At 41.5% G+C, this 19358-nt stretch overlaps 1 protein-coding gene across 2 annotated transcripts in view; it reads right to left on the bottom strand.

The window, feature by feature from the left end:
* Window positions 1-915: 915 nt before the first annotated feature.
* LOC132896080 (gastrula zinc finger protein XlCGF53.1-like) overlaps window positions 916-19358 on the bottom strand; it is a 31376-nt gene continuing 12933 nt past the window's right edge. For both annotated transcript variants that reach the window (XM_060936801.1, XM_060936802.1), the window contains exon 2: window positions 916-2303. In XM_060936801.1, the coding sequence (XP_060792784.1) occupies window positions 1576-2298 (723 nt within the window). In that variant the 5' untranslated portion in view covers window positions 2299-2303 and the 3' untranslated portion in view covers window positions 916-1575. The remainder of the gene's footprint in view (window positions 2304-19358) is intronic.

Below are 19358 nucleotides of genomic sequence, written 5' to 3'. Positions count from 1 at the left end.
TTAACTTCCGAGTGCAAGGTTTTTTTATATATATAAAATAAATTTATACATATACATATATAATAAATTTTATATATATATATATATATATAATAAATTTTATATATTTATATATATATATATATATATATATATATATATATATATATATATATATATATATATATATAAACCACACACACAAAAAACATAAATACCGGCATACCGGGGTATTTAGTCAGGAATATACCAGGGTATGAAAAAATGGATACCGCCCAAGCCTGATGCCTATTAATATTGCATGACAAAGGGATTTTATGTTTGCGCACCTCATTTATCCCACAGAGAAATAGGATATGATTAAAAGCAACAGGAGAGTTCCTGAAGATATAATTTTTCACAGGGTGACAATTTTTATCCCCAATCCATTTAATTTAAAAACATTGCTTCGGAGTGTCTCTACCTGTCCCCTTACAGGGAAGGGTTACGGCCTTAAGTCCCCTAAGGAAAGGACTGAGGGTCTCATCTCATTATCTCTAGCCGCTTTATCCTGTTCTACAGGGTCGCAGGCAAGCTGGAGCCTATCCCAGCTGACTACGGGCAAAAGGCGGGGTACACCCTGGACAAGTCGCCAGGTCATCACAGTGCTGACACATAGACACAGACAACCATTCACACCTACGGTCAATTTAGAGTCACCAGTTAACCTAACCTGCATGTCTTTGGACTGTGGAGGAAACCGGAGCACCCAGAGGAAACCCACGTGGACACAGGGAGAACATGCAAACTCCACACAGAAAGACCCTAGCCGGCCACAGGGCTCGAACCCAGACCTTCTTGCTGTGAGGTGACAGCGCTAACCACTACACCACTGTGCCACCAGAGCCTACCATCATATCTGAGAATGCCTTTGTGAAATCACAAAACACATGAACCTGTGATATAAACTAAATTTATTTTGATTTCTCTTACGGGGTAAGTCAGAGGTCTACAAGATGGAAGAAGAAAAAGAAGACACTGCACTTGACAGCCTCAGCACATCAACAAAATAGATGAATAAGAAATTTGGTGTTCGATATAATTTGATGCAACTAAACACTACAGTGTCAGGTTCATTATCATGTAGAAAGAATAATATCCGGTTCATATATTCAAGCCAAAAAAAAAGCATACAAAGTTCATAAGCAAAATGATCAGTGTTTTAGTAAAAATACAATCTGGAGTGAGGCAAAAAAAAAATCCAACCAATCAATTCATTTACATTTGTTTCACAGCGTTGTAGTATTTTATAAAGGTTAGTCTATTTCAGTACAATCAGAAAACAAACAGTGATTATAGCTAAATGTTTATCCTGCATTTGCACTAATCACCATTTTCAGTCAATTTTGGAGCACAGCACATTCCCCATATTGCACTACTGCATCATCAGGTGATGGTTTCCAGTACCACCTCCCAACCCAGGTCCCGGAGAACACTTTGTCCTGTACATACCAGTTTTGTTACTCTGATGAACTCACTACAGCTTTGATTAGCTGTGTTGAAAGCAGGGAAAACACTAAAATCTGCAGGACAGGGCATACTTCAGTGACCTGTGGCTTACAGGGTAACCTCCATGTCATAAGCAATCTTCTTGATCTTTGCTTCTTTATTGTTAGGAACCTGCAAGACATCAGCTTGGAATGACATTCTGCTATCTTCTTCAGCAAAATGGGAAGGCTGATGCTGATGCTTTTTCTTCTTCTTTACATTTTCCTCCTGTTCATTTGTCGAATTTGGTTCAAGCTTGATCTTGGTTTTGATTCCCATAGCGTGTCCTGGTTCTGTGCTTTCGTGTTGCCTGAGCACATGGATGATGCCGTTGAGATTGCCGAGCTGGTGGTCCTGGCAGAAGAGCACACCGCACACAGTGCAGCGGTACGCCTCCTCCTTGTCATGGATCATTTGGTGGCGCTTGCGGTTGTGGTGGGTGGTGAAGGAGCGGTCGCAGCGGTTGCAGGGGAAGGGCCGCTCCCCTGTGTGCACTCGCTGGTGCTCGTCATGGTGGCTGCGGCTCAGGAAGCGTTTGCCACAAATAGCGCACGGGAACGGCCTCTCTCGATCGTGGAACTGCACATGTCTGGCCAACTGTGCCAGCGATATAAATGTTTCACTGCACACACTGCATATATACTGCCCCAGTCCAGCAAGCATCTCTGGTGCCAGCAGCAGAGGCTCCACCAGGGATTGCAGAGACTTTTTGCGCTGCTTTCTCTCAGACTTACGATGAGCTACACTGGTTACATCTACCGGTTTCTCCTCTGACTTGACTGTCACAGACATGGCAGCTAGAATGACACACACACACAAAACAGAATTATTGCAAAACATACATTTGAAAATAATTGAACAATAATGTTCTCTCAAACACATTTCTACGATCACTTAATCAAACTTCTTTTGCATCACTGACTGCCTGACAGTAACGTAATCAATTATGGACAGTGGACTGGACAACCAATGAAACATGCTCCCTTTTAAAATACTTACTTGACAGGCAATAAGCAAGCAGTAAAGACAAGGTGTTATTGTTTTATGAGCAAAATGCCAAAGCATCTTCTCTATAAAGGATGGAACACAATAAAAAGGAAACAAAAACCCAACGTGAACATTGTGCTACACAGCTCCATCTATTATTCTAACTGCAACAAGTTTTCATTCTTTCCTATTCAGTACTCATAATCAGAAAACTCTTTCCTTGGACAGGGTGGCTCTGGCACCCATCCTGGGAACACAGGATATGCAGGAATACACCCTGGATGGGACACTTCACAGAACACATACACAGACAGCCAAAAGAGGGGCAAGTTGCCAATCCACCTGCATGCTATTTGGAAGTAGGAGGAAACTAGAGAACCTGGAGGAAACCCAGACATGCTGAGTACATGTGAAACGCCATCGTTAGCTCAGAGCCCCGAGCTCTGAATCAAACCAAGGATTGTGCCCTCCTGCAGCAGATATACGTATATGTTATTTACCAGCTGGGAGGTTCGTATCGTGAAATACCGTGACCGAGGTCTTGAAAGTACTGACAGAGGCCTTCTGGGCCGAGGTCAGTATTCAAGGCCGAGGTCACGGTATTTCACCATACGGACCGACCTTAAGCTGGTAAATAATATATTTATTTTTTTCTTTACTAAATTCTAACAGAAAACGAGAGCACCTGAAAGGGAAAACCAAGCCGAGCCACCATTTTGAATCCTCATTCACGGCTGTAATGCAAATTGCTTTCTCCTTGGTATACAAGTGCACTTCCGTGGCAGGAAAACTACATTTTGCCACCTATGTAGTCCCCCATTTATACAAATAGGAGTCATTCAGGATTCAGCCATGTTTTTGCTCAGTGTTAGCAAATTACAGGTTTTTAGCTTTCTCCTGAAATGCTTTCTTTAATTTCTTCTTCCTCAGGGTAGTAAAACTTGCTTTTGCTGTGAACACTGTCGTTATCGCTATCCATGCTGTAAAATTAATGCTATTTTCCTGAGAAATGCTGGCAAAAATTTATAAGACTTTTGATAATCTTATAAATAAATCTTATAAAAAAAGATAAATGTTGACAAAAAATGCTACGATGTTTGTTGTTGTGAATGAGCGAGTCGCCAGAGGTCCGTAACCGGGGTCCGTAACCGGGGTCCGTGCCGTAGGATACGGACCCGCTCGCCAGCCAATTAGAGCGCAGGATTTGGACTGCGAAAAAAATAACATTTATTTCAAGAAAAATACACTAGTTGCCTTCATTTTTATCAATACATTTCTCATTGATACCGGTGTCCCACTACTACACAGCTCCCTCATGAGTTACACCACATAGAAAAGCACAGTGATGCATTTAACTTGCGACAACTTGTCAATCAAATAAATTTTGATATTATGGCATGTGACAAAGGAAAACTCTACTCTGGACCCAAAGTATTTGTGATGTGTAGAAATTCTGTTGCTCATTTATCTTGTTCTGTATTTTTGTGAGAAATGTTTCTTTAACAAGTGTTTTTTTTTTTTAATAAATAGAACAAAATTATCTGTTCTACTAATAACTCTTTATTTAAAATATAAATGATAGAGTCAGGTCCATAAGTATTTGTACAGCTTTTTTTTTGTGTGCGCACGTATCTATACACTACCAGAATGAATTTGAAATGAAGCAAACAATCTTAATGAATGATAGATTTTCAGCTTTAATTGACAGGGTTTAACAAAATATATCCCATTAACCATTTAGGAATTGCATCCATTTTTACATAATCCCTCGATTTTCACAGGCTTAAAAGAAATTCAATAATTAAACAGGGTCTCTGCACATTTCTGACCAGCAAAAATAATACTTTTTAAGACCATTTTAAGACCACTGAGTATAAAAAATAAGACCACTACCGCGGAACAAATACGTACAGTAAAAAAAAAAAAAAAAAAGCACACTCTAGGTTAAGTTCAAAGCATTTTTTTTTATAAAAAATGTGCATCTTCAGTTTACAAAACAGAACATTAGCTGCCTTCTCGATATTTTAATAGTAGGGTACTGCTGTAAACAAACAGTGAGGAAACAAATTGATCTTCAGTTAACAAAACAGAACATTAACTGCTTTCTCAATATTTTAATCGTAGGGTACTGCCATGAACAGTGAGGAAGCAAGGAAGTTTGACTACTGATCGAACTGCCTCTGGGGACTGTTGTTGCCCGACTAGCAGCATAGCGCATATGCTTTTCCCCTTTCGAGTGAGCGTCAAGGGCTTTACAGCCCATTGTTGTTAACTTGATGTCTTTCCGACATACCTTACATCTCGCTTCATATTCTGAAGTTGCTGTTGTTAGCCAACTTTTGTATTTTGGCTCCTCAAGCCACTTGTTACTAAACTTACACTTCCCCATCTCTGTTCATGTTCAAGTTCAACCACTTCTTCTTCGTCTGCTCTACTCTCAATGGTTCTACTACCAGTGTTGGGCACGTTACTTTCAAAAAGTAATTAGTTATAGTTACTAGTTACTTTTCCCAAAAAGTAACTGAGTTAGTAACGGAGTTACTTTGTCATAAAAGTAACTAATTACCAGAGAAAGTAATTATTCCGTTACATTTTGTTCCCCCTCAAAAAAAAAAATCAAATTCAATTAGTGTAATCATAATAAAAGTGAATGTTAAATGTGTTTAATGACTGAAATGGACACTTAACAGAACCAATTAGTAATGTTATCTACACTATATTAATATTTTTGTGGGACAATGTGAGATAAGACATCTATCAAATGTAATATATTTCTGTAGTTATTAAAATTGTTACTAATTACTGGCCACTGACGAGGACAAACGCTTTGTTCCTCGACATAATGTGCATTGCACGTAAACACTCTTGCCTTTTATTTCAAGTAATGAAAAGTCCTGGCTGTATTTCCAGTGTGAAAGCGCAGTGCTGGGCTGACCGCTCGCCATCGCTGGCTCTTCTGATTGAAAGAGCGTGCAGTAGGCGTGGCCTACCTACGTATGTTGTCCAAATCTACTCTGATTGGCTTACTGTGCCGTTGTCTCGTGTCTCCCCGCCCCACACTAAAGCAGAGTAAAGAAAGGCTGAGCGAGCAGCGTGCCAGATGAGAACAGCTTTAATAAAGTAACGCATAGTATTTTATTGTAAGTAACGGGAACGGCGTTATAACGATGTAAAAAGTAATTAGTTAGATTACTCGTTACTAAAAAAAAGTAACGCCGTTTATTTCTAACGCCGTTATTCCCATCACTGTCTACTACATGGATAAAAGAACACACTGCCCCCAGTGGCGTGGTTCCTGCGCTATTAGAACTAGTGCTAGACACACAACGGTTCTTGTGCTACTTGTTCAGCATCTTTATAACAAACGACGCTGGTTGAATAAATAACGTTAGCGCGGAAAAAAAAAATCCAGACATATGGTTTTTTTTTCATTTACCGTAGGCTACCCGGATGAAATTTAATACCTCCCATGTGAAATTTAATACCATAGCTCAAAAAATAGTGAAATATAATGCTTTTTAAGACCTTAAAAAACACATATTAAAAATAAGACTTTTTAAGACTTTTTAAGGATCCGCGGAGACCCTGTTAAATGATAAGCAGTTTCATGGACAATTATGGCCTATTTATCCTTGTTATTTCTTGACAAGTTACATAGATAAATGGTCTGGAGTTTTTTCTGCAATGTTGAATTTGCATTTAGCAGCTGTTCATGGAAACACCCTCAATATACAGTCCAAAGATGTGTTGATGAAAAGTTAAGGAAACAATCATTAGGCTGAAGGAAAAAAAAAAAAAAAACAGAACCATCAGAGAGATAGCAGAAACTTCTGGAGTGGCCATGTTAACAATTTGGTACTGTAGGAGCCATATTTAGGTTGCTGTATGACTTAGTATTTGTTGTTTCTATATGATTTAGTTTGGTAACCTGTAAAAGGAATTACGCTAGATACTTACCTGATTGCCTTACCTGTCATGTGGTATGTAGCCACTCCCCTTGACGTGCCAGTGTGGCACGTCACTGCAAGCTTTAATTAGTCCCTTGAATCAGGGGTAAGAGAGATGACGAGGCAGAATAGTTTTCCGACCGCAATAAGCCGAATGTATTGGAATAACCTACTAAACTAACAGAGCTTTACTTTAGTTTCCCTTTTTTGATCCTTTGTTCGCAATCGTAAAGTAAACCGGAATTGTCTTAATGGAATAAACCACCATCTCATTTCATTGGACTTTCTGTGAGTGCTTAACTGGATTGTGTGTCGGGAACCTTATCAACCTCACATGGCAATATTTGTTGCAAGGAATAGCTACTTCAGGTACATTCTCATAAAGAAGGAATGCACTGGTGAGACAACTAAAGTGGATGATCACAATTCTTTCCTTGTTGGGGGTGGGGGGGGAAATCAGACTTCACAGTATCTAGTCAAGTTACAAACACTTCAGGAGGTAGGCCTATTGTTAAAGCCTCCAATCGAGAGATACCTTCAGGAATGTAAATACAGAAGGTTCACCTCAAGATGCAAACCACTGGTAACACTCCAGAACAGAAACGCCAGATTCGACTTTACTAGAAAGCCTGCCTGGTTCTGGAACAAGATTCTTTGTACAGATGAAACCAAGATTAACTTGTACAGAATCATGGGAAGAGAAGTGTATGGAGAAGGAAAGAAAGGGCTCATGATCCAAAGCACACCACATCATCTGTCAAACATGGTGGACATGGGCATGTGTGGCTGCCAATGGAACTGGCTCACTGGTGTAATGCGACTGCTGATAGAAGGAGCAGGATGAATTCTGAAATGTATATTTCCATCCAAGATGGCGCCGCAGACGGCTGCCACGGGACTTTGCTCTCTCGTACTTTGTTTTTGTGTAATTGTTGTGTTAATTCTTCTCCGTGCTTCACGGAATGCTGCGCTGAGGGTTTTTTTTTAATGCCTACACATTCCGGTCCTGATAGGAGCGAAATGTGTGGGTGTTTTTTCCTCTCATCTCTCATTTCTCAGCCTCTCCCTTCCTGACAAGCCTCTCTCCTGCTTTGCTTCTGCGGAGTCATCTTGTCTGAGAGACCCTTCCTGCACTGTTCTCCGAATCGAAATTATGGATTTGATCAACTGGTCACTTCACGCAATTGACACAATCTTCTCGACGAGAAGTCTGGTTCGGGGGAACCTGCCTGTCCTGCCGGAACGTTTGCAGCCAGATACACCATGGATGCCTGGGAGAAGTGGCGTGTGGTGTACTTGGCGATTCTTTCCGTGGAGGACATTGAGGATATTTACCTATTCGGAACCATGATCACAGGACTTTTGCTGATTGGACTTGGCATTGCCCTGGTGTATTGAGGAAATTAGTTAACGGTGGCAGCTGTTCAAAGCCCCACAAAGCTGCCCGACATAATTGAGGTGGTGGGCAGAGCTGTCGGCACTCAGACTGTGGCTATTCAGAACTTGAGTCGCAACACTGATAACATCGCGGAGAAGTTGATGGCTTTGCAAAGAGAAATGGATCATTTTGGTGGCCAGAATGGACAAGCGGGTTAAGCGAAAAAGGACACATCTACCCATCTCAAGTCTAAACAAATTCCAATCTTATCTTGGCTCTCCAGCCAGCACTGCCTTCAAGGCCATCGCTGTAGAAACGCGATTCTTCCCCTGGAGTTCACTGCAGTGAGACTCTGTGTGTGTGTGTGTGTGTGTGTGTGTGTGTGTGTGTGTGTGTGTGTGTGTGTGTTTTTTTCCTATACTTTCTTTCTGTCTGTACTATGAAAGCTAAGTCAAACCAGAGTCAGATTCCTCATGTGTGTAACATACCTGGCAATAAAGTGCTTCTGATATGTATAGCGCTACACTTTCTACTCAGATTCAGTCAAATAGTGCAGAACTGATAGAACAGAGATTCACAGTACAGATGGATAATGACCCGAAACATATCACGAAAGCAACCCAAGAGCTTCTGAAGGAAAAGAAATTGAACGTTCTTAAAATTGCCAACCCGTTTGAGTATACTCCTGACTTACTGAAGCCAAAACTGAAGGCAGAAAGACCCACACACAAGCAGCAAATGAAGGTGGCTGCAGTAAAGCCCTGACAAAACTTCTCAATGGAGGAAACTCAGCATTTGGTCCATGGGTTCCTAACTTCAGGTGGTCACTGACTGGAAAAGATCTGCATCCAAGTATTAAAAAATATATTTATAAAATCACGCTAGGGGCGGCACAGTGGTGTAGTGGTTAGCGCTGTCGCCTCACAGCAAGAAGGTCCGGGTTCGATCCCCGTGGCCGGCGAGGGCCTTTCTGTGCGGAGTTTGCATGTTCTCCCCGTGTCCGCGTGGGTTTCCTCCGGGTGCTCCGGTTTCCCCCACAGTCCAAAGACGTGCAGGTTAGGTTAACTGGTGACTCTAAATTGACCGTAGGTGTGAATGTGAGTGTGAATGGTTGTCTATGTGTCAGCCCTGTGATGACCTGGCGACTTGTCCAGGGTGTACCCCGCCTTTCGCCCGTAGTCAGCTGGGATAGGCTCCAGCTCGCCGGCGACCCTGTAGAAGGATAAAGCGGCTAGAGATAATGAGATGAGATGAGAAATCACGCTAGTTTGTCCAATTACTTTTGAGCCTGTGAAAATGGACAGACTATGTAAAAATGTCTAATTCCTAAACAGATAATGCAACTTTTTTTTGTTCAACCCTTGAATTAAAGCTAATGTCTTCACTTCACTTACATCTTAATGGCTTCATTTCAAGTCCATTGTGGTGGTGTACAGAGGCAGAATTACAAAAACGCTGTCACTGTCCAAATACTTGGATATAATTATAATGTTGATTAAACAGTATAAAAAAAACCCCACAACAAACCTTGGAACCCCTACACTAATGCTTCCTTCAGATTACACATAACTAGTAGTGATTTGAAGAACAGGGTCAGGCGAGTAAAACACCAGACGGAAAGATCCAAGAAAAGCACTTTCGAGAAAACACCTTCCCTTTGCAGTCTTTTTATATAAAAGACTCACCCAGAAACTTTTGGATTTGGTTGATGTGATTTCCTGCATTCTGGGGTGGCCTTTTGGAGATGAACAATTCCTGAATTCACTCAGATTCATAGCAGACACCCTGACTTGGGGGACTTACGGTAACTGCCCCCAACCCATAAACTATGATAACTACAATGCGCCATATATTAAGCTCCTTACTGATTGAATCTGGACACCCCACCCCCCATAAATAAGGAAAGATGACCAGGATAGATAGATATTTCACCACAGAACATTGCTTTACTTAGATACCGAAACACAGATGAATATAACAGAACAATGAATGAATTGCATGAATGACAATGAGTGCAATTGTACATGTAGGCCTAGGCCTAAAGGGCTCTTTCCCTTCCTCTGTTCTATGCCTATTCCTTTTGCAAGCTTTCATTGTATTTAGAGGCTGCTTGCTTTGCAGATTTGAGCAATTTTCCAGACACCTCCACCTTGTAGCACACTGTCAATAAACTTGTTAATCTTGCAAGACATCAGATTCACAAGTGTTTGGTGAGACATCTGACTCCTAAATTCTGTCTTGATGTGACACACCATGCTGAATGCCCTTTCCACATCACAGTTAGAATTTGGCAGCACCAATAGCAGCTTCATCAGCTGACAGAGCTCCCTGAATCTCAACTGCCCTGAGCTCACAGATGTGACTTTGGACAGCTTCCCCCAGAACTCATCAACTGGTAAATTCTTATAATTTGGCACCAGTGCTTTCAGGTTAGATGAGACATAATCCAGGACTTCTAAAATGGAGCTGTTCTCTGGCATCTGCCTTCATTACATTTGGAAATCTGTCTGCCAAAGTCAAAATCTGCTCTGGTTTCACATCATGGTTCTCAGGACTGACCACAGATTGACAGATTAGTCAACATTTGATCTCACTGGGAATTTTACCTTTATGTTTTTTGAAAGCTTCTGATGTAGAATGCTCTTGCATCTCTGTAGAATTGCTTTGTCTTGTGACTGGAGAGTGCTGATTTTCACATCGGAAAAATCACATATTTGACAGAAGATGGATGTGTTAATAGTACCTGAAGAGACAGTATCAATTGAACAGCGTAATTTTTTTTAATGTTGTGAAAGAATCTCTTTCAGAGCCTATAAATACAGAAAAACCCGATGAGTTAGTTGAGAGAAATAACAGGACGGCGGGTCCATTCATTTAATATTGAAATCATGTTTTTAGATGCAATAGAATGTCGCACCTGTTTCAGTGGACAAAAAGATAACGACAAGTTTCAGAAATACACAGGGAAGTTTATCACAGAGTGATAAATTATAAATTAATCTTGCAATGGCTTTTTCCTTTGTGCCAATTCTGTGATTATTGTAGGGGCTTTACCTTAAAATTTCAAACAGGTTCAATTCACCTTAAAATCAGCTCTCTGTAAAGGGACCGCAAGATGATCATAGGTTCTGGAATTTTGGAAAAATCTTGTATGGTTGCAGGGATATGATGATTCTAGTATGTATGTATAAATAAAAGGTAATTACATGCTGACACCCCCCACACACACACACTTAACGTTGTAGTACAAAATAGAAAGGGTGTACGTGGTCCTAATTGGTTCTGTTTGAACCAGAAAAGGTTGTAGTTTTATGAGCGACTTAGTGTTGGAGGTAGGGATGGGGCCGATCCAGTATCGGTATCAGGTTCCGATATCAACGTTATTCACGGATCGGAAATTTCCGATCCAACCTGCAAAGATTTCCGATCCATGAGACACGTCTGTACACATACTGTCTGCTGGAATGACTCCACAAGTGATTCCCTGTTGGCTGCACTGCTACCTGACTGCAAAATGTGGAATGGATTTCCTGAACAGAGGCGAATCTCAATGAGACACACAGTAATGAAGATACACGCTTCTGTTCAGGAAATCCATCCCACAGTTTGTAGCGAGCTAGCAGGCGAGCGTGGATGGAGCAGCAAGCTAACCAATTTTTCACCACAACATGTCAGCTGTGTGGAAATACCTTTTACTTGAAACACCGCAAAGCAAGACAGCCAGCGCTCGAAACTAACGGTGTCCCGATGTCCCGGGGACTATAAAAAATGTCATCGGGACACAAAATTATCATATCTGGGACAATCCCGGGACAATGGAAAAAAAATAGATCTAGAAAAAAAGTTCTACATTAATATTATTTACAAAGCCGTAACACATACGTAGACATTCACCTAATTTGTCAATTTTAATTTTAAAACGTTAACAGCGAAAAATACATAGTTGCTACACTTTCGATGCACCTGCATCAGTAGGCTACAGAGCAGCGCATTCTGTTCTAGAATCTTCGGCCGGAGTCCGCATTATATGGACTTGGAATGGAATTGCTACCGTACACGCTGCGCCGACTCTTGCCAGAACAAAAATGCTTAAGTGGTTGAAGCGGACCGACCGCGGGGAAGAAACTGAAAGCCCAGACATAACGTCTCCGGGACCTTCAGGATCCAAAGTGTCATCGCCTGGTCTGCAGGCAACGCTAGCAACTGAATGAACTTAATGAACACTGTTAGACACGTTATAAAATACAACAGGAATGATGTGGATGATATTGACAGAAGATACCATTCAACAGAATAAGTGAGTTTTCTTGGTGTCTTTCTAGTTCAGAAAGTTTAGTCAGTCAGCAGCACAACTAGGCTAGGACCTGGCACTATGTTGATGTTCCACCCACGTTTCGGCAGCGAAAGTTCATAAAATGGATAATGGAAAGTTCATAAAATGGATAACGGAAAGTTCATAAAAATGGGAAAGTTCATAAAAATGGATAACGGTAATGGATAACGGAAAGTTCATAAAAATGGATAACGGTCTCATCTCATTATCTGTAGCCGCTTTATCCTGTTCTACAGGGTCGCAGGCAAGCTGGAGCCTATCCCAGCTGACTACGGGCGAAAGGCGGGGTACACCCTGGACAAGTCGCCAGGTCATCACAGGGCTATGGATAACGGTAATGGTGAAAATTATAAGTTGGCCTTATAAGTGCCAACAGATATTCAAGGTATAAGCAGATGAAATGAACATAAAAGGGGTCTTATTTTCAACTAAAGTGTACTGCAGATGTAGGGAGTTGAAACATTTTCTGAATGAGCTAGTTGGCCCCTTTAAATAAATGGGTATCTATTCATACAGTGAGATCGCCAAAGTTTAATAAACTGAAAATGCAATAACTAATTTTGAAGTAGATGATGTATAGGACATGTGTCGCTTGTGTCTTGTGACTTATTGTAAAAATGATATAAAGGGTTCAAAATCGCATAGTTACAAATATAATAGTAACTTCATATGATAATATTAACCACTGGTTATTTCAGAGAGGAAAAAAAATGGGGACACTATTGCTTCCATTCGGGACAATAGAACACAGAATTCGGGACCACTGGGGGACACAAAGAAAAAAAGTTAATTTCGAGCCCTGAAGACAGCAACATGCAATGTTTGCAAAGCCGTTGTACCGAGAGGCGGAAGCTCCGTTGCGACATACAATACCACAAACTTAATAAAGCATCTGAAAAAGCACCACCCTAAAGAGCACGATGACTTCGTAGCCATGGGGCCGAAACACCAAAGTAGCCGGCAGTAATCACTTGAGCAGTCATTTCAAACAGGCAAACTTTCACCAGACAACGCTAAAGCTAAAGGGATCACTGAGAAGTTGCTTAACTTCATCGTACTCGATGACCAACCCTTGTCAGTTGTCGAAAACGAAGGATTTTGCAGCCTGATCGAGCACTTGCAGCCGAGATACAGTTTACCATCCAGGAGATATTTATCAGAGATGGCGCTACCTGAACTATACAACCGAGTGTCAACCAAGTTAGCTGAAAAGTTAAAAAGAGTTCCAGCTCTGAGCTTTACTACAGATATTTGGACTTCAGATGTCTGCCCAATGTCACTGATAAGCCTCACTGTGCACTGGATTGACTGCAATACACACGAGCTCTGTTGTGCAGTGCTCCAGGTAAAACAGTGCAGAGGCTCACACAACCGAGCTACAATCGCAGCATCCATTACAGAGATGTTAAATCACTGGGAGATCCCGCTAGAAAAAGTGCATGTAATTCTACGGGACAATGCAAGCAACATGAAGGCCGCGATGGAAGACATGGCAGTTTCTAATCTGGGCTGTTTTGCTCACACGCTGCAGCTCATTGTGCACAAGGGGCTACTATCACAACGCAGCGTTAGTGATGCCTTAGCAAACAGCAGGAAGATCGTCGCACACTTCAAGCACTTGCAACTCGCACAGTCTTGCTTGGAAGACCTGCAACGTGAAACGCAAGGTGGGGGAACTACAATTACACCAACTCGACTTGTTCAGGATGTTCAAACAAGATGGAACAGTTCCTTTTATATGATCAAGAGCCTTCTGAAAGAGAAGCGACCCCTCTGTGCATATGCTGCCGACCACAATTTACCTGCAACATTGTCAGCCAACGAGTGGGGTTTGCTGGAGAAAACAGTGACTGTGTTGGAACCCTTTGAGGAGTTAACCAGGAAAATCAGCTCAGCGACCTCTACTGCTGCCGACGTAATTCCAGCCGTGACCATTTTACAACGCCTGCTCGCCGCGAAGAACAGTGCCGACAGCGGCATCAAAACGATGAAAAGCACACTCCTGTCAACAGGCGTTTCAGAGAAGTCGAAAGTGAACCACTCTGCGCTGTTGCCACTTTAGTGGATGCTCGATACAAGGACAGGTGAGGCATTTTTTTTTTAGTAATTTAAGTTTATTTTTTAAGTTTTAAATTGAAAATTAAATAATGCTAAATCAAAACTGTTGATTGATTCCTAGCTTTAAAGTGGGTATTGTTAATGTAGCCTACAATGACTTTGATAAGGGGGAAGTGTGTGCGCGCGCCTGTCTACTGTCTTTCAGTAGCAACAAATAAATTGTACTCAATCTTTCATTTTTGTGTCAGATTCTTTACTAGTGGAGAAACTGCCAGGAGGGGGAAGGCTCTCTTGACACAAGAGCTTGAGAAGATGGAGCAAGCGCTGCTCAGGGCCTCAGCTGATGAAGCAGGGACAACAGAGGCTGAGCCAGCAGAAAAGGTTGCTTGCATGGAAGCTGGGCCAAGTACTGGTGGTGGTACTCCAAGCACAATGAAAACCAGCTTCAGCAGTCTGTACAACAGAATTCTGGAGGAGCATGATGAACCTGCAGGAGGTACCCAGGCAGTGGTTATCCAGATGCAGATGTACTTGAAAGAACCAACAATAAGTGAGAAAGACAGCCCTTTCCAGTACTGGGCAAACAACCATGCTTGCTTTCCTCTTCTTGGTGCTGTTGCAGCAAAGTTCCTGAGTGCCCCTTCAACCAGTGTTGAAAGCGAAAGACTGTTCAGCACAGCATCCAATATTGTGGATGAAAAGAGGAATCGCCTGACAGCAGAGAGAGCAGAAATGCTCATATTCCTTAAAAAGAACCTGCCAATGTTTGAGAGATTTTTTTGAATGCTCTACATCAATCCCTGCCTCAGTGTTAACTTTTTGAGGAGTCATTTACTGTTTATTTTCTTTTGAAGAATAGTTAGACTCTGGTGCAAGTTTAATCCAGGTCACATTCTAAGTCAAACCTCCATTTGTGCTGTTCAGATGTACACTGTTTTATTGATGGTGGGTGTGAAACTTACATTGCACTTTATACTTTATATTGCACTTTGATTTCAAGTATTTGACAACCTTGAATTGTGGCTGCTACTTGAGCATGAATGTTTTAGTGCTGCTGTGAATGATCACACTTAAGGCCATTTTATATGTGAAAACTATTTTGCTTTGTTGTGGCTACAAGAGCCTATACTTAATTTGTGAAGATGTGAAAGCAGCCCTTCTGTCTTGAGTTTAATAAATGACAGTCAATTTGAAATCCTTACAGTTGCATATTTGTTTTCAGGATGGGATTGTTACTGTTAACAGGATTTCCTGTTTTCTGACCTTATACTTACCTCAAGTTGCCTTTTGGTACACACATGCATCCATTTGTTCATATCATAGTTGCCTGTAGAGATGAGTTATTACCAATAATGATGATAATATTGAAATAGTTTTGGTATCGGAATAGTATCAGCATCGGCAGATATTCAAATTCAGGTATCGGGATCGGAAGTGAAAAAATATGGATCGGTGCATCCCTAGTTGGAGGTGAATCCTCACAAATTCCTGCCTGTTGCGCGACACCTGCTCCTGCAGCTCCAGCACTGAAAGTGAAAGTAATTTATTGCCATTATTTAGCCTTGTGCCGAGCAAGTGAGCTTACAAAGATGACAATTACCAAGAGCACTGCTTTATCATAACTGTGCAAGTTGAACACCAAATCAGTTTAAAAAAAACCAAAAACCAAAAAAAAAAACAACGATTTGTACCATGTATTAATTTCCTGGGTTCCAGAAAACGGCTGGAGCAGCTGCTGCTCTCCTTCACGCTCTATGCACTCACTGACTGGTCAACAGGTTTGGGATGAAGCTTGCTCGTTTACTCTACAACCCCGATTCCAAAAAAGTTGGGACAAAGTACAAATTGTAAATAAAAACGGAACGCAATAATTTACAAATCTCAAAAACTGATATTGTATTCACAATAGAATATGGTCAACATATCAAATGTCGAAAGTGAGACATTTTGAAATTTCATGCCAGCAACACATCTCAAAAAAGTTGGGACAGGGGCAATAAGAGGCTGGAAAAGTTAAAGGTACAAAAAAGGAACAGCTGGAGGACCAAATTGCAACTCATTAGGTCAATTGGCAATAGGTCATTAACATGACTGGGTATAAAAAGAGCATCTTGGAGTGGCAGCGGCTCTCAGAAGTAAAGATCGGAAGAGGATCACCAATCCCCCTAATTCTGCGCCGACAAATAGTGGAGCAATATCAGAAAGGAGTTCGACAGTGTAAAATTGCAAAGAGTTTAACATATCATCTACAGTGCATAATATCATCAAAAGATTCAGAGAATCTGGAAGAATCTCTGTGCGTAAGGGTCAAGGCCGGAAAACCATACTGGGTGCCCGTGATCTTCGGGCCCTTAGACGGCACGGCATCACATACAGGCATGCTTCTGTATTGGAAATCACAAAATGGGCTCAGGAATATTTCCAGAGAACATTATCTGTGAACACAATTCACTGTGCCATCCGCCGTTGCCAGCTAAAACTCTATAGTTCAAAGAAGAAGCCGTATCTAAACACGATCCAGAAGCGCAGACGTCTTCTCTGGGCCAAGGCTCATTTAAAATGGACTGTGGCAAAGTGGAAAACTGTTCTGTGGTCAGACGAATCAAAATTTGAAGTTCTTTATGGAAATCAGGGACGCCGTGTCATTCGGACTAAAGAGGAGAAGGACGACCCAAGTTGTTATCAGCGCTCAGTTCAGAAGCCTGCATCTCTGATTGTATGGGGTTGCATTAGCGCATGTGGCATGGGCAGCTTACACATCTGGAAAGACACCATCAATGCTGAAAGGTATATCCAGGTTCTAGGGCAACATATGCTCCCATCCAGATGACGTCTCTTTCAGGGAAGACCTTGCATTTTCCAACATGACAATGCCAAACCACATACTGCATCATGGCTGCGTAGAAGAAGGGTCCGGGTACTGAACTGGCCAGCCTGCAGTCCAGATCTTTCACCCATCGAAAACATTTGGCGCGTCATAAAACGGAAGATACGACAAAAAAGACCTAAGACAGTTGAGCAACTAGAATCCTACATTAGACAAGAATGGGTTAACATTCCTATCCCTAAACTTGAGCAACTTGTCTCCTCAGTCCCCAGACGTTTACAGACTGTTGTAAAGAGAAAAGGGGATGTCTCACAGTGGTAAACATGGCCTTTTCCCAACTTTTTTGAGATGTGTTGTCATCATGAAATTTAAAATCACCTAATTTTTCTCTTTAAATGATACATTTTCTCAGTTTAAACATGTGATATGTCATCTATGTTCTATTCTGAATAAAATATGGAATTTTGAAACTTCCACATCATTGCATTCTGTTTTTATTTACAATTTGTACTTTGTCCCAACTTTTTTGGAATCGGGGTTGTAGATTCTGTGAGATTGTATGTAATTTGCGGGCATCAGGGAACTTCCAGGAGACTTGGGATGTCTGCCATACCATCTCAGTCTCATCGCTCTTAGCTTAATTCCCAAGCTCTCCACATGTGTTGTCCCTCTGATGTGCTCCTTCCTTATCCTGTCCAACCTTGTCACTCCCATCGCAAACCTTAACATCCTCAACTCCGCCACCTCCAGCTTTGCCTTCCGTCTCTTCGTTAAGGGTACGGTCTCTAATCCATACATCATATCTGGTCTCACTACTGTTTTATACATCTTACCTTTCACTTTCGCTGGAACTTTCCTATCACAAATGACTCCCAAAATCCTTCTCCAACTGCTCCACCCTGCCTGTACTCTCTTTCTTACCTCACTATCGCAGCCCCCATTTTCCTGCACAGTTGACCCCAAGTACTTGAATTCACCAACTTTCTTTACGTCTACTCCTTGCATCTTCACTACACTCTCATCCCCATTCTCACTGATGCACATGTATTCTGTTTTGCTACTGCTCCCCTTCATTCCTTTTTGTTCCAATGCATACCTCCATCTCTCCAAACCCAACTCAACCTCCTTTCACCACATATTGTGATATCATCATGTTCCATGGTGACTCTTGCCTCACTTCGTCCATCAAGCTATCCATCACTATGGCAAACAAGAAAGGACTCAAAGCAGATCCTTGATGAAGTCCCACCTTCACCTTTAACCATTCAGTCGTTCCAACCGCACACCTCACTGCTGTTTCACTGTTCTCATACACGTCTTGCACCACTCTAATATACTTCTCATTCACTCCACACTTTCTCATACAATACCATAACTCATCTCTCGGCATTCTATCGTATGCCTTCTCCAGGCCTACAAACACACAATGTAGCTTTCTCTGGCCTTCCCTGTACTTCTCCATTAACATTCTTAAAGCAAAAATTCCATCCGACGTGCTCTTCCTTGGCATAAACCTGTACTGCTGTTCACAGATTGAGAAGAGAGGTAGCAATCTCGCCTCCAATACCCTTTCCCAATCCCTGTACCCTTTCTTCTCAAGCTCACCTTCAGTACCATTTCCCTTCATGGTGTGGCTTATCAATTTTATCCCTCTGTATCCCTCTGAGAGCTCAAGCTTAATGGCTCAAATTCAAAAGGAAAAATGAACCCAGTTAAATTTGCCTCAGTAGCCTAAATGAAAGAAGGACCATAGCCTTAGGCAGAAATGACAGTGAGGGATGCAAATAATATACAGTTAGGTCCATATATATTTGGACACTGACAATTTTTTTTTTTACCTGTTTACTAAAACAAGTTATAGTTATATAATGGACATGGACGTAAAGTCCAGACTTTCAGCTTTCATTTGAGGGTATCCACATTAAAATTGGATGAAGGGTTTAAGAGTTTCAGCTCCTTAACATGTGCCACCCTGTTTTTAAAGGGACCAAAAGTAACTGGACAACTGACTCAAAGGCTATTTCATGGGCAGGTGTGGGCAATTCCTTTGTTATGTCATTCTCAATTAAGCAGATAAAAGGCCTGGAGTTGATTTGAGGTGTGGTGCTTGCATTTGGAAGATTTTGCTGTGAAGAAAACATGCGGTCAAAGGAGCTCTCCATGCAGGTGAAACAAGCCATCCTTAAGCTGCGAAAACAGAAAAAAAAAACATCCAAGAAATTGCTACAATATTAGGAGTGGCAAAATCTACAGTTTGGTACATCCTGAGAAAGAAAGAAAGCACTGGTGAACTCATCAATGCAAAAAGACCTGGACACCAAC

The sequence above is a fragment of the Neoarius graeffei genome, chromosome 13 (genome assembly GCF_027579695.1).
Source record: "Neoarius graeffei isolate fNeoGra1 chromosome 13, fNeoGra1.pri, whole genome shotgun sequence".
Classification (NCBI taxonomy): Eukaryota; Metazoa; Chordata; class Actinopteri; order Siluriformes; family Ariidae; genus Neoarius; species Neoarius graeffei.
This window is presented reverse-complemented; position numbering and strand designations above follow the sequence as displayed.